The sequence below is a fragment of the Tiliqua scincoides genome, chromosome 9 (assembly GCF_035046505.1).
Source record: "Tiliqua scincoides isolate rTilSci1 chromosome 9, rTilSci1.hap2, whole genome shotgun sequence".
Classification (NCBI taxonomy): domain Eukaryota; kingdom Metazoa; phylum Chordata; class Lepidosauria; order Squamata; family Scincidae; genus Tiliqua; species Tiliqua scincoides.
Window position 1 is genome coordinate 45,275,997 of NC_089829.1, and position 15,417 is coordinate 45,291,413.

Below are 15,417 nucleotides of genomic sequence, written 5' to 3' on the forward strand. Positions count from 1 at the left end.
ATGGGGAGGAATGGAAGGTTTCCAACTCTCAGGTGATGAAATGCTATTCCCAAACTTTTTAGCACTGGGACCCACTTTTAAAAATGGGGCTATATTGGGGCACACCTACCTTTAGGAGTGCAGGGCAAGAGGTCTGGTCTAGAGGGTAGAGCCTCCGTTTGCCTGAAGATAACATCCGCAGGTCGCCGGTTCGAGGCCACCGGCACCGTGCGACCTTGAAGCAGCTGACAAGCTGTGCTGAGCAGTTATTCCATCTGCTCTGAGCGAAGAAGTGTCTTGGCTGCCCTCCATGTGGGAGATGAAGGAGCTGCTTGTCAGCTTGCGTGGGAGAATGGAGGCCAGAATGTGATACCAGATCAGAAAGAAACATCTGAAATGTGGTTCTTGAAAGATAGAACCTTCTTTCAATTGTAAAAATCCCTTCGGGGATTTAAACAGCCTGCCTATGTAAACCGCCTTGAATTAAAGTCTGAGGAGAAATCTGACGACCAAGAAAGGCGGTATATAAATACCTGTACTATTATTATTTATGAGACCAGCTCAAACCTCTGTTTTTGTCCTTTTTTACTGTGATGGGGAGCCACATTCTGGAGCATTTGTTGAGTTCCACGTTTATCAGATCAGGACCATTCTGGTGGCCTTAGTTCCCCTTTGCCTGGCCTTCAATAGGAACCAAGGCATATTTGCCTACTCATGAGTAAATGCACATATGTGGCTCAGGTTAACTTTCCATAGGGTTCAATACATTTTCCTTGTCAGCTTGGAAGGGGAAGGCTTCCTTCTCAAGTGTTTTTTGGGGGCCTGCATTTATATGATGGGGACTGTTCTGGTGGCATTGCATTCCTCTCAGCCTGCCCTTCAAAGTGGACTGAGGCACGGTCACCTACTCATGAGTAAATGCACACATGCAGCTCAGTTTTTACTTTCCATAAGGCTCAATATATTTTTCTAGTTGGCTATTAGCTTGTCAGTTTCAGGACCCATCAACAATAGGTTGTGACCACGGTTAGGGAGACATGGCAGGCTGACGGCTGCTGGAAGCTCTGCTTATCAGCAGATACGTCTGTCAGATTTAATCTAAACACCCCTGGATTGAAAGGGGCTACGGTGTGAGATTAACCACAATTTGGAATTAATTGTGATTCCAATTAAACAGACGCTCCTGTTTTATCTCCCTGGGGCGAAGGCTCTGGGTGTAAAACAGTTTCAGAGAGAAGGAGGTGGAGGCTATCGAGCTCAGCCATGGATGTAAATGTAAGCCTGACCCCCCCCTTCCTACAGCTTTATTTTTCTGGGGCACGTAGTGGAGAACAGAGTCAGGAAAGAGAGAGAAATATTTGGACTTGAAAGACAAGAGGGACTAACAGCAACAAGACAAGAAATAATTAAAGGACTAAGAACTATAAAGAGTTAAAAGGAAAGAAATTATGGAATACAGTAAAAATGCCCAGTTGGTTGGATTTTCAAGCTGGGATGGAGATTGTTAAGAAGAGAAACGTTAAAAGAGTTTTTATAAAACCCTTTTGGAGTTTATTCTTTTGGATTTTTTTTTTTTATAAAACTACAGTGTGTGGGACAGAAGGGAGACTCTTTTTTTGTTGTTGTTTTGAAGTTTTTTTTCTGAGCTTATCAGTTTTGTTTACCATTTCTTCTGGGAAGGCCTTGTGGCCTGCCCTGGGGAAGTGAGAAGCTTGTTATGGTTATAATACTTTGTTTAAGTTACCAACATAACAGAAGATAATAAAATTAACAGAAGATAATAAACAGAATAATATAACAGAAGATAATAAAATCAAAACAATAGGCTGCTTGCTGAGGTTTTTGCATAAAGGAGTATACTGATATACAGATAGCAACTTGTCCCTCAAAACGGCCATGGTGCCAGAGGATTGGAGGATAGCAAATGTCATACCAATCTTTAAAAAGGGAAAGAGGGGGGACCCGGGAAACTATAGGCCGGTCAGCCTAACATCTATACTGGGTAAGATGGTGGAATGCCTCATCAAAGATAGAATCTCAAAACACATAGACGAACAAGCCTTGCTGAGGGAGAATCAGCATGGCTTCTGTAAGGGTAAGTCTTGCCTCACCAACCTTATAGTATTCTTTGAAAAGGTCAACAGGCATGTGGATGTGGGAAAACCCATGGACATTATATATCTGTACTTTCAGAAGGCATTCGACACGGTCCCTCACCAAAGGCTACTGAAAAAACTCCACAATCAGGGAATTAGAGGACAGGTCCTCTCGTGGATTGAGAACTGGTTGGAGGCCAGCAAGCAGAGTGGGTGTCAATGGGCAATTTTCACAATGGAGAGAAGTGAAAAGCGGTGTGCCCCAAGGATCTGTCCTGGGACCGGTGCTTTTCAACCTCTTCATAAATGACCTGGAGACAGGGTTGAGCAGTGAGGTGGCAAAGTTTGCAGACGACACCAAACTTTTCTGAGTGGTGAAGACCAGATGTGATTGTGAGGAGCTCCAGAAGGATCTCTCCAGACTGGCAGAATGGGCAGCAAAATGGCAGATGCGTTTCAATGTCAGTAAGTGTAAAGTCATGCACACTGGGGCAAAAAATCAAAACTTTAGATATAGGCTGATGGGTTCTGAGCTGTCTGTGACAGATCAGGAGAGAAATCTTGGGGTGGTGGTGGACAGGTCGATGTGTCGACCCAATGTGCGGCGACAGTGAAGAAGGCCAATTCTATGCTTGGGATCATTAGAAAAGGTATTGAGAACAAAACGGCTAATATTATAATGCCGTTGTACAAATCTATGGTAAGGCCGCACTTGGAGTATTGTATCCAGTTCTGGTCGCCGCATCTCAAAAAGAATATAGTGGAAATGGAAAAGGTGCAAAAGAGAGCGACTAAGATGATTACGGGGCTGGGGCACCTTCCTTATGAGGAAAGGCTACGGCGTTTGGGCCTCTTCAGCCTAGAAAAGAGACGCCTGAGGGGGGACATGATTGAGACATACAAAATTATGCAGGGGATGGACAGAGTGGATAGAGAGATGCTCTTTACACTCTCACATAACACCAGAACCAGGGGACATCCACTAAAATTGAGTGTTGGGCGGGTTAGGACAGACAAAAGAAAATATTTCTTTACTCAGCGTGTGGTCGGTCTGTGGAACTCCTTGCCGCAGGATGTGGTGACGGCATCTGGCCTGGATGCCTTTAAAAGGGGACTGGACAAGTTTCTGGAGGAAAAATCCATTGTGGGTTACAAGCCATGATGTGTATGTGCAACCTCCTGATTTTAGAAATGGGCTATGTCAGAATGCCAGTAGAAGGGAGGGCACCAGAATGAGGTCTCTTGTTATCTGGTGTGCTCCCTGGGGCATTTGGTGAGCCTCTGTGAGATACAGGAAGCTGGACTAGATGGGCCTATGGCCTGATCCAGTGGGGCTGTTCTTATGTTCTTATGACATCTGGTGGCGAATTAAGACAACTATTTGTGAAGTGTTACTGATTGGAACACCTGTGGAAATTTAAGATAATTACCTGTGGATTGTGATAGACTGAGATTTTTAATGGTCACCACTAGGAAATGTAATACATTGGAACAGATACATAAAGAGAAATCCCCACCAAGATCATCAGGGTAGGAGCTGAATCTGGAAGCTATTCAAGATTTACTAATGAAGATGGAAAATCATTTGCAGAAAAAAATAGAAGGGATGGATGGGCAATTCGAAACATTACATCAAGAAATGCAGGAGATGAAATTACAGATGCAAACAAACATGCTAAGTTGGGATACAATGTGGGAAGGAACAGACAAAGATAAAAGGGATAAATGACACAATAAAAGTTCATGAGACAAAATTTGAGGATTTGGAAGTCAGAGAGGATAGGAATCAAGATATGTTGGCATTGATGGAACGGGCGCAAAAAGAAAATATTTTAAGATTCAGAGCTATACCAGAACAGGAAGGAGAGATAAGAGCCAGGATGAGAGAAATTTTGGCTATTTTGTTACGAAGTGATCCTAATGAGATGGAGATGGATCGATAGAGTCTACAGAGGAAATACAAGGATTGCAAGGTTGAGAAAACTTCCAAGAGATATATTAGTGCATTTCACAAGAAAAAGGATAAGACATATGGTTCTACAGCAACATGTGAAGATAAAGCTCACAGTAGAAGGAGTACAGATTATTGTGATGAAGGAGGTTCCACTTAGAACACTAAAGAAAAGGAAACAACATGGCTTTCTGGTGGATGTTTTGAAACAGAAGAAAATTATCTTCAGATGGTGTGAATTGGAAGGAGTTACTTTTAGATTTCAGAATAGAACTTATAGAATAGATAAAGTTCAGAAAGCTAAAGACTTTATGAAGGAATTCGAAGAAGGAGGAGAAGAAAGAAGAGAACAGGAGAATCAAAAGGACATGCAACAAGTCCAAACAGACTTTTAAACAACTAGTTCAGAAGATTAGCTATGGAGTATAAGTTTCTATCTTGGAACATTAATGGAGCTAATGCTCCAAATAAGAGGAAAAAAGTATTTTATTATTTGAAGAAACTTAAAAAAGATGTGATTTGCCTTTTAGAGACTCACATTAAAAAAGGTCATACAAATTACTTAATACAGAAAAAATTAGGACAAGAATTTTTTTCAACAAATTCAAAGAAGAAAAATGGAGTGGCTATGTATGCTAAAGATTATTTAAAACCAAAATTTGTGTTTGCAGATGAAAAAGGCAGGTGGTTGGCTGTGGAAGTTATAATTTTGGAAGTAAGAACTTTACTTTTGGGTTTGTATGCTCCAAATCAAGAAAGAGGAGTTTTTTTTAGGCAACTATTGGATGTACTCTTAAATTACTCATACCCAATTTATTGTTTGATGGGAGATTGGAATGCAGTTGTATCACCACAAAGGGACAAAAATCTGAGAAAGAGATTAAGATTTCTCAAGGGAAATTATCAAAAACTTTTTTTGATTTGGTAGAAGCTTTAGGGGTTGTAGACATTTGGCGACAAATGAATGGAAATACGAAAGTGTTTACCTATTATTCAGAAAGACACAGATCATTTTCAAGAATAGATATGTTTTGGGTGACAAAGGACATTGCAATAAAAACTTCTAAGACAGAAATCCTATCAAAGACTTTTTCAGATCATAATCCAATAAGTATGACTATTAAGAAGAAACCTACAATGTATAGATGGAGACCGAATGAATTGTTGATACAAAAAGAGGTCATAATAAAGGATGCCAAGCAGAAATTAAGGGAATTTTTTTTATCTGAATTCAAATAAGGGAACAGAAATGAGGACAGTTTGGGATGCTAGTAAAGCCTTTATTAGAGGATACTTTATTCAGAAAAGCATAGAATGGAAAAAGAGACAAAATAAGTTTCAGAAAATTGAAGAGGAAATTAAAAAGAAAGAATATGAGCTAATAGAAGTACCTGGAGATAAAAAAAATAGTACAGCAAATAAAAGATTTACAGCATCAACTGTCTTTGATAGTGGGGGCTTCTCCTGCCTTGCCCCACCAACCACTGAGAGCATTCTCTGTAAACAACATAGAGACCTTGTGGGAGGAGCTTTCACTTGAATATGGGATAGAGTCTGCACCACTGTTGTCCTCAGTACTGGGGAAGGGCTTCTCATAGGCTCCTGGTTTTTGTTCAACCTGGTCTACACTTGATGATGCCCCTGCAATGGAGGTTAACAACCTACTCTGCAAGCTTTGTATAAAACACAACAGTCAAAGCTTAAGTATAGCACTAAACCATAGTATTCTTGTACAGCACTTTTTGAATGTGAAAGGTTTTTCACAAACAATAACCTTGTAAGGAAAGCATTATTATCCCTATATTGCAGCTGAGGCTGAGCTGCACCAAGATCACTTAGTAAATTGTCGGAAGTGGTGAGGTTTGAACTAGGATGCCCTGATTTATAGTGCAGGTGTGTAACCATTATGTCACATCAGCCCTCATAGTCATGTGAGGATCTTGCAGCAGGACTGTTGCAATCCCATAATAGCTTTCAGAGGAGTATAAAGCTGAGGTGCTTATTTCTGACAAACCTCCAAGCACAAAGGAAGCAGAAGCTGCAACTTCAGGAAGATGGCAACAGATTTCCGTGTTCGCAGCGTCTTGGTGACGGGATCAAATCGGGGAATTGGTCTGGGTTTGGTGAAGCAGTTTCTGAGGCTACCATGTCCACCTCAGTGGGTCTTTGCAACAACCCTATCCCAAGATGGACCAAAGAACAAGGTGAGAATCGAAAGCAACCCCTAACACACCTGACAGGGTTGTTCTAGCTAGTGGCTTTGTCTGTAATTCCCAAGTGTCTCCTGGGACCTCAGGGAACATCTTAGGATCTATCTCTATACCAGCCATGTGCAGTTCTTTGACATATAATAGGCAGCTCATGAAATACGTTGGCTGAGCTTTTTGCATTACAGTTAATATAAAAGGTAAGTAAGAAATTTTCAAGCTTTGTAACTTTTTACCGGATTTAACTGAGAGTTCTCTGGGTCAAAACATTAGTTTAACATTCATAATGAATAAGAATTTAAATGCTTCTTACATATTGTGGCTCTCAAACATCTGAAGTTCATTGCAAGTGTCTCTCATGTTAAGCAAATTTGGTCACCCCTGTTCTATATGTAGCCTTCTCTTGGTGCCTAATCACAGTTCAATCAAAGGCAATTTTTTCTTTTTTTCTTTTTTAACAGGAGATAGAGGAGTTGTTATCTCAGCACCAGAACCTGGTCCTACTGCATTTAGGTAAATATTCAGTTCCCTGGGCGCTGCTTGATGTTCCTCCATGCTTGAGAGTTGTACTTAAGAACTGGTTCAAGTTCTGTACCACAAGAGTGCTTTCAAGTGTGGGAGAGGAAGCAATGCCCAGATCTAACTATAGTGTACAGCAGCATTTCTCAAACTATGGGTTTGAGAAACTCACCCAATTTCTGGTGGGTCTCGCAGGGCTTCCAATGAAAACCCTGCCAAGGTGATGGAAAGGTCAGATAACTAATTGCCTTGAGCCCTGTGGCTATTCAAAAAATCAGATAGCTGCTAACTGCCCTGCAAACAGCTGAGCTCCTGCAGTTTGCAAGCTTGTGTAAATATAGGGAGATAAATGTCTGAGCATTTTTTCTGGTGCATTTTTTGTCCAGATCTGTCAATGACAGGTAATGGGAGCAGGTGTCACATCACTAAGCCCTTCAAGTCTTTTAGGTTATTTATTAGGGCTGCCTCATTACGAGAAATGGATAGAGTTTTCTGCAAATAAATATCACTTGTAAGTAAATAAATAAATATTATTTCTTTCTTTCTAGATCATCTTTTTTAAAGTCTTGCAAAGCTAGGTGGATCACAATAGAGTGTCCTTCTAAAACGTAGATCCCAGTGTTACAAAGTTTGGGAACCACTGGTGTGTATAGCCTTTTGCCTATACAACAAAACTTTCCAGAAAACTTTACAAAATTCATGAGCTAAGACATCTGTTCTGGGAAAAAAAAAAAAAAAAAAAGCACTAATGCTGACCTTGCTTTGAAATTAGCCTGTGGCCACATGATGATATTGTGTTGCTCATTTAAAGATCTGGATTTCCTGTTGTTCCAGGCAGTGCCTCACAGTTGATGCATGTACTTTTGATAGACTCCATGCCAAAAGAAGCCGTCATTATCCATTTCCAGCTAGGGTGCAGTAACCACTGGCCTAGCTAGTGGAGTTGATGGGTTGAGGTGAAAACAATTCCACCGAGAAGCAGTTCCCTTGCCTGGACAGACTGGATAGGCTTTAGGTCTTCTGACACTGAGCTTCCCCCAAGCTGGCTGACTTACCCGTTTTAAGTGGATCTGTTTTCAAGCTCATGGTTTAAACATAATGTCATACCTCCAGATGTCACTGATCTCAAGAGTATCAATGCAGCTGTGCAGCAAGTACAAAAACATGTTGGGGAATGTGGGCTGAATCTCCTGATCAACAATGCTGGCATCTGGATCGATACTACCTTGGAGACAGAAACTGCCAAGAGCATGATGGCTGAATACAACACCAATACTATCGGGCCACTACAGGTGAGCCAGGTAAGCCACTGCCTCTCAGCCTTGGGGAAGCTCTTCATTCAACAGCTACTCTCCAGGTAAGAGCTGTTGATTTTTGTGTGAACGAGCACCTGAGTATATCATAGTGTGGACCAAGTTGCTTGACCACATTAACTGTGTGACCTGGCTGGATTCATGAAGAGCTGATCATTTGGTGAAGCCACTTTTGCTTTGGAAAAATTACACATCCATCTCTAAGGTGATCTGGTAAGGAGGTAGATCAAAGGCCAAACTTCAGATGGTGGATTTCTGGCAAACTTTAGACATAACCTGTCAAGTACTCTGCACAATCCAAGAGATCAACTATGCTTGGGAGAGAGTTCTCCAGCCCTTCTCCAACACACATATACTGAATGTATGGAGGGGGAAGGGGGCCTGCGTTCACTGCTCCAGTCCCCATCGGTGCATCCAGTCAAAAGCTGAAAGGAAGCTTACCTTGCATAGGAACTGGGATCTCAGGCATGTGGATGTCTGTGCATGAACAATGCTCATAGAGGCCCCTTTTCACATTCACAGTGCAATCCTCTACACCTTTACTCAGAAGTAAATCCCATTGTACTCAACAGGGCTTACTCTCAGAGAACTGTGTTTAGGATTGCGGCCTCAGGGCCCAATCCTATCCAATTTTCCAGCACCTGTGCAGTTGTAATGCAGCCTCAAGGTAAGGGAACAAATGTTCCCATAACTTAAGGTGGCCTCTGTGACTGTAGTGCATGCCCCATTGGCATGGCTGCACTGGCACTGGAAAATTGGATAGGATTAGGTCCTCAGCCATGTTGTGGACATGGCTGGAATGCCCAGTCCTGCTTCCCACTCCTGGAGGTTTGGTGAGGTTTGGCCTACAGCAGCAATTCCCAAACTGAGCCGTGGCTCCCCATGGAGCTGCGGAAACCTGCAAGAGGAGCTGTGGAAACCTTGCAAAAAACCCATCGCCCTATACAATATATAGAATTGCAGCCCTAGTGGGGAGCTGCAGCCAATGGCCCAGTAGGTAAAGGGAGCCACCAGTTGAAAGAGTTTGGGAAACACTGCCCTAAGGCGAAAGGATTGTTCTCATAAGGACTGACAGTTTCTCCAGTGCTGGAAAAGCAGCAGTTGGGCTCACCTTTTCACCTGCATCATCCAAAATGCCAAGGCCTGTCCTGCCCGGCTTACAACTTCTGGTCTTTTCACACAACTCTGAAGCTGTTGAGGAAGTACGGAGGAAGTGGCACATTAAAGGTGGACTGACTCATGCTCTGAGCATGTGGCGAAGCCCTTATCTGACTGCAGCAAACTCCGGCTGCCTTTGTGTGGATCTCCTTGCTCCACCTACATCATTAACGTATGTCCCAATTTCAGTTGTGGGAATCAGCCTGGAGACCTGTTGTATGCAGTCAGTTTTTGCACTTTGTTATTAACAAGTCTGTCCAGGGACAGACTGCACTTGCTCCCGGTGTGGAAGGGATTGTCACTCCCGGATTGGCCTTTTCAGCCACACTAGACGCTGTGCCAGAACCACCTTTCAGAGCGCGATACCATAGTCTTTCGAGACTGAAGGTTGCCAATACCTATTAACAAGTCTGTGCAGACATTCTCCTGAGGGGTTGATGGGAGGGAGGCAGTCATCACACAGGGATAGTGCATCTTTTTGGCTACCACAACCACCAGTTGTTTTTTTCCTCTTGGCCTTTCCTTAGTTTTGGGCTTGAGGAAGGAACATTTTTTACAGGAAAGCAAGCAGCAAAATGCTTTGTATGATACAGCCACTTTTCCCCACTCTTGACTGGGGAAAGTGCCCTACTGTGAGTAGGACCGCCTTAGGAGCTGTTACTGGAGACATTTTTGCACGGCACCAGATTCACAGCCAGGGTCTGTAGAATCTTAGATCAATAAAATGTAGTGCAGACTTTATGTCTCTATGCTGGAATGGAAAGCAATCAAAATGTGAGCTTAAAAAGTGCATGTGAGTTAATGGACCAAATGGATCTAAGCACAGTAGTAGTTGGCAACCTTCAGTCTCAAAAGACTCTGGGATCGCGCTCTGAGTGGTGGTTCTGGAACAGCGTCTAGTGTGGCTGAAAAGGCCAATTCAGGAGTGACAATCCCTTCCACACTGGGAGCAAGTGCAGTCTGTCCCTGGTCTGTCTCCCTGGCTATGGGCCTTCCTTCTTTGCCTCTTTGCCTCAGTCTGTTAGCCAAGTGTCTCTTCAAACTGGGAAAGGCCATGCTGCACAGCCTGCCTCCAAGCAGGCCGCTCAGAGGCCAGGGTTTCCCACCTGTTGAGGTCCACTCCTAAGGCCTTCAGATCCCTCTTGCAGATGTCCTTGTATCGCAGCTGTGGTCTACCTGTGGGGCGCTTTCCTTGCACGAGTTCTCCATAGAGGAGATCCTTTGGGATCTGGCCATCATCCATTCTCACGACATGACCGAGCCAACGCAGGCATCTCTGTTTCAGCAGTGCATACATGCTAGGGATTCCAGCTCGTTCCAGGACTGTGTTTGGAACTTTGTCCTGCCAGGTGATGCCGAGGATGCGTCGGAGGCAGCGCATGTGGAAAGCGTTCAGTTTCCTTTCCTGTTGTGAGCGAAGAGTCCATGACTCGCTGTAGTACAGAAGTGTACTCAAGACACAAGCTCTGTACACCTGGATCTTAATATAAAATTGCATGCATGTAATTGCATATGTTGGCATCCTTCAGTCTTGGAAGACTATGGTGTCACGCTCTGAATGGTGGTTCTAGAACAGAGTGTCCTCTCCAGTGCGCAAAGCCTGGGTAAAGTAGGTATGGAGGATAGGCTGTTACCCATGCAGCAAATCCCCCCTCTCCACGTCGCTGAAATGGTCCAATGGAAAGGTAGAGGCCAATACGGTTGGTTCCAGCGGCATCGCAGGAGTTGCCAGAACGTGTCTGTGTGCAGCCATGAACTGCCTCAGGGACTCCGGCTCCGGATTTTGCCTGGAGGTTGACTCCTGCAGCCTTTTCCATAACTGGATGTAGCCACAAGGCAGTGGAGGTTTGGGATCAGAGTTTTCCTTCTCTCAGATGAGCTGCCTTCCCAGGCTGAGGAGTCCCATCTACCCGGTGGCTGTTTAGTCGCCTCTTACGACAAGTACAGCCAACATGAGGGCCTATTCTTATCCCCAGCCCCCAGGGGATAATTGCATATAAACAAGCAAAATGTGTAGATTACCTTTGTAAAGTAGTTACAAAACCACTTGTTTTAGTAACTAAAATGTGAGATGCTTTAGAAAAATATTAATGTAATCTTGTTTTATCCTGGCACAAGGCCCCCTTAGGTATGGGGCCCAATTGGCTTAAAGCAGCCTTAACTGAGAGACATCAGTCAAGTACCAAAATGGATCTCTACCCACCCAGCCTTCCCTGTTGGGGAACAGGCTGGTCACCCATCACAGAAGATGTATTTCTAAGACACAAGCCAAGGTTGCTTTCTTCCTCTCCCCATCCTTTGCCATCGTCAGCAGCAGGATCAGGGCTGGCTCATCCATGCTATGAGGATTATGTTGGACATCTATCCCATAGAGGTGACATAGCAAGAACACAGTACTGTACCTGTGTTCAAAGGGATGGGCAGGTCATGAAGACCAATGTTACATCGAAGCAGCAATTATAATCCCCCCCCCCGAAGGATTTTTGTTTCAAACACTGTGAAAGCACAAACTGGCCTCCTGATCTGCGCTGGTGCACTTATATGTCTGCCCTGAGTGCCCAAATCAAGATACCCTTGCAATATATTGCCATTGCACTGCCACATTTCCCAGGTCTCAGAATAGCCATTGGCACTGTCTGTCTTCCTCTCTAGGCATTTCTGCCCCTGCTGAAGATGGCAGCTCAGAGAAGTCTCCAGGAAGGACTGAGCTGCAGCAAGGCAGCCATTATCAATATATCCAGCTCTGCAGGCTCCATCGAAGTTATGCACCTGTGGGACAGGCTACAGAATATTGGCTATCGTTGCAGTAAGGTACTCACTTTGGAAACCCCCATGAAATTCCTTAGAAGAGTCTGGGAGCCTCACCTGCCCTGGTCTGCTTTCCAGAGGGCTTTTGAACATGATGTCTATGTGTGAAATATTGTAAAGCATTGTTCACTTGTGGGATATATCCCTTCCCTTTTGGTTGTACTTCTGTTGCATTTTCTGAAATCCCAAGTAGGAGGAAGAGGGTAACCTTGGTGCTCTTTGCTAGTGTTCCGTACAGTAGCATAAATATAACAGTTTTCTTGTTTGGGTTATCCCAAAGCTGATCATCATAGGAATAGCTTTAATTTATTATAGAAATAAGTTTGCAAAATGGTGCCATCATTGCAGTGTGATTGTCACTCATTATGACCTACAGGTGTCCCAAATCCCGCCCAAGGAATGCCCTTGGCAGTCGTGCAAAGCACGTTTCCTATGACGGTCACAAGACCAATGGGCAAATAAATGTATTTGTCTAGGAAGAAAAGAAAATAGTGTTAGATCTGCATTCTGGAACAATGCAATATTTCCAGTTCTGTCAAATCCTGCTTTTGAAAGGGTTACTTACTTGTTAGGGAGTCAATTTAGGCTGCAGGAAAAGAGAGCTACCTCTGTCTGGAGCGTGACCATTGGTGCATTTGTCAAGCAGTCTGCAAAGTTGCTATATCCTCAATCCCAGTTCCTATCAGCTGGATGGGTAAACATATAGTAATACCCCAAACCGAATTGTAATTACTTGAGATGTAAGGACCCCAGACTTAAGCCACTTAATTGTTGGTTTTTGCTTTTCCTGCTTCTTTCCAGATTACTAAATCTTGGGTCAGAGAAACCATTTTAGGCTACAATTGTACACACTTTCCTGGGAGTAAACTCCATTGAACACAATGGGACTTACTTCTGAGTAGACATGCCTAGGTATGTGCTGCAGGTCTGCAGCTGGTTTCAGCCTCCCCTGCTTCCCCTTGCTTCCTAGCCCAGCAACAGAATGAAACTTGGTGTTTTTTCTAGAACAATTGATTCAGCAGAAGCTCCACTGCCAGTCCCTTGTTCAGTGCCCCATCTCTGCTCATTGTGTGCGCTTGTCTGCTTTCTCTTGTAGGCTGCTTTAAACATGCTCACCAAATGCCAATCGCTGGTGTATCCAGACTATGGGATTCTGTGTGTTTGCATCCATCCTGGCTGGGTGAAATCTCACACTAAAGAGGTAACCTGCTTTCACTTTTACATCATTAAAAAAAGCAAAAAATTAACTAACTAATTAACCAGCAGTGCATTTAAGAGCACCTGGAGCCTTCTGACCCCAGGTTCAGTCCCTGGCCTTGCTAGTTTAGACTACAGGATTGGAGCTTGGAGATACGAGAAGCAGCAACAAGTGGAAGTGCAAGACTTTTAGCATGGCCCGTTGTACCTGGGCCCAGGGTCAAAAAAGGTGTCCAGGAGCCAAAGGAGGAGAGCCAGAAATTTCCTGGGATCTCAGAAAACGTTTGCATATATTGTGTGAAGATGATCACTCACATTTTGTGTAAGCCTACATAGTTTGATATACCATAATTTGTAGAAATTATACAAATTAATTAACTTTATACTCTTGATAAAATTCTTCTCAGGGGCCCTGCCACTTAGTAGTACTTTTGGTAATGCTGTATCTTGAATTTCTCCCATGGGAGCTTGGGTAGCTCCCGCCTGAAGCTCTGGAAAGCCAGTACTCATCAGTAGAAACACTCACCATCATGTCACCCCCAATGTGGAGATCCAGGTGGTGCCACCAAGATATCAAACAGCACGTGGTTTTGGGGCCAGGTACTTAGCCTGGCAGTGGTTCTTTCCTAGCTAATCAGACACTTTTTCATGGCAGGCAGACCTGACCGTGGAAGAGAGCACCCAAGGCATTGTCCGTGTGCTCTCCACGCTGACTGAAATGGATAATGGTTCCTTTGTGGACTGGAAAGGATGCCGAGTTCCCTGGTGAGAGCTTTGTCTAAGAAGGCGGAGAGGCAGCCTGCGCTTGCGACAGACCTCCCAATAAATGAACCGTATTGCAAGAAAATTATGTGCGGCTTTTTTTCTTCACTAGGATCCAGAGAACCAGCCAAATATATAACCAAATAGAAAACGTTCCTCAAAAAGATTTTAGCCAAGAAGAAGCATCAGACTCAGCAGGAGGGACATTAGGAAACTTCCTTAGGGGTGTACGTGAATATCTAAGGGCACAATCCTAACCTAGTGCTTTCCCAGGAGGGTCGCAAACATAACCCTAAACGTAGAACACGTTTGCACCTCCTCAGGAGTTGGCTGGGCTGCTGCAAGGACAAGCACTGGCCTATGGAGGCTGTATTCAGCCTTTGCAGCAACTAGGGGAGAGAGGGTTGCGTTTTTATGCATATGATTTGAAACTATTGCAGCCACTCCAAGTGAGCTAGATCATTAAAGGAAATGCAATTAATTAATTAATTAATTAATCAAACATTAAATTGTATAATTAATTTTTTAATTGTATAATTGAATTTACAATTCAATTATATAATTAGTTTTTCAATTTAATTTTAAAGTAGGACTAAGGGGCAGGTGAAGAAAATGCTCTGATGAAGTTTCTTATCTGTGGGTCGAGTGGGTCGCAAGCCATTCTCAGGTGGGTCCCCACTCATTTCAATACTTTATTTTCAGTCTATTAGATTTGAGGCTGCCAAGGCAGTGACTGCATTGGACAAATGTGACACTCCTGTACTTCCAACAGGCTACTATGTTTCTCCTCCCCTTAGAGGGAAGGCGGCCTGTCAATCAAAGGACGTACGAGCGAATGAGTGAGCGGAGGGGGCGGGCAGAGGCTCAGCGCGTGGCCTCCCCGCTGACATCATAGGCACAGCTTAAAGAGGCACCCGTGCGAGCCAGTCACTTTCCCCGCCCCCTCTCCATGCTCATTGGCTCCTCCATCCTTTGATTGACAGATCGGTCATGAGGGACCGGCACTTCCACCCCTATCCTCCAGGGGGCCCGTGAGGCGAGGAGGTGGTGGGGAAGAGCGCGCATGCGCGAGAGGGAGCACCTGAATGCACATTGCTGTATCCAGCGGCCGATGCTTCAGGGCAGGCAGATCTGGGGGCGTGGCCTGTCAGGGGGCAGGGCCGGGAGCTTCCCCTCTCTCCTGCCCCCTCTCTCCTGCTCCAACCCTGCACATGCGCAGAGCCGCCGAGGGTTGGCCCTGCCTGACTGAAGCGGACACCCCGTGCGTCGGTGGTTGGAGGAGGCGGGGTGGGGCGCTGCGCTTGCAGTTCATTAACTAAATTAATTAAGAGAGTTGACATTAACAAACACAAACCCACAATACCCTAAACCAGCCATTTTAACCACTGTGGCATGGCGCGCTGTGGCGCACACTGGTGTGCCACGAA

At 44.3% G+C, this 15,417-nt stretch overlaps 1 protein-coding gene across 1 annotated transcript; it reads left to right on the plus strand.

Moving 5' to 3' along the window:
* The first annotated feature begins 6,080 nt into the window (after positions 1 to 6,080).
* Positions 6,081 to 13,997, plus strand: LOC136660675 (C-signal-like). The gene is made up of 6 exons (XM_066637982.1): positions 6,081 to 6,230; positions 6,695 to 6,746; positions 7,866 to 8,053; positions 11,876 to 12,034; positions 13,128 to 13,232; positions 13,884 to 13,997. Exons 1-6 carry the CDS (start codon positions 6,081 to 6,083, stop codon positions 13,995 to 13,997), a joined length of 768 nt encoding a protein of 255 aa, XP_066494079.1.
* The last annotated feature ends 1,420 nt before the right edge of the window (positions 13,998 to 15,417 follow it).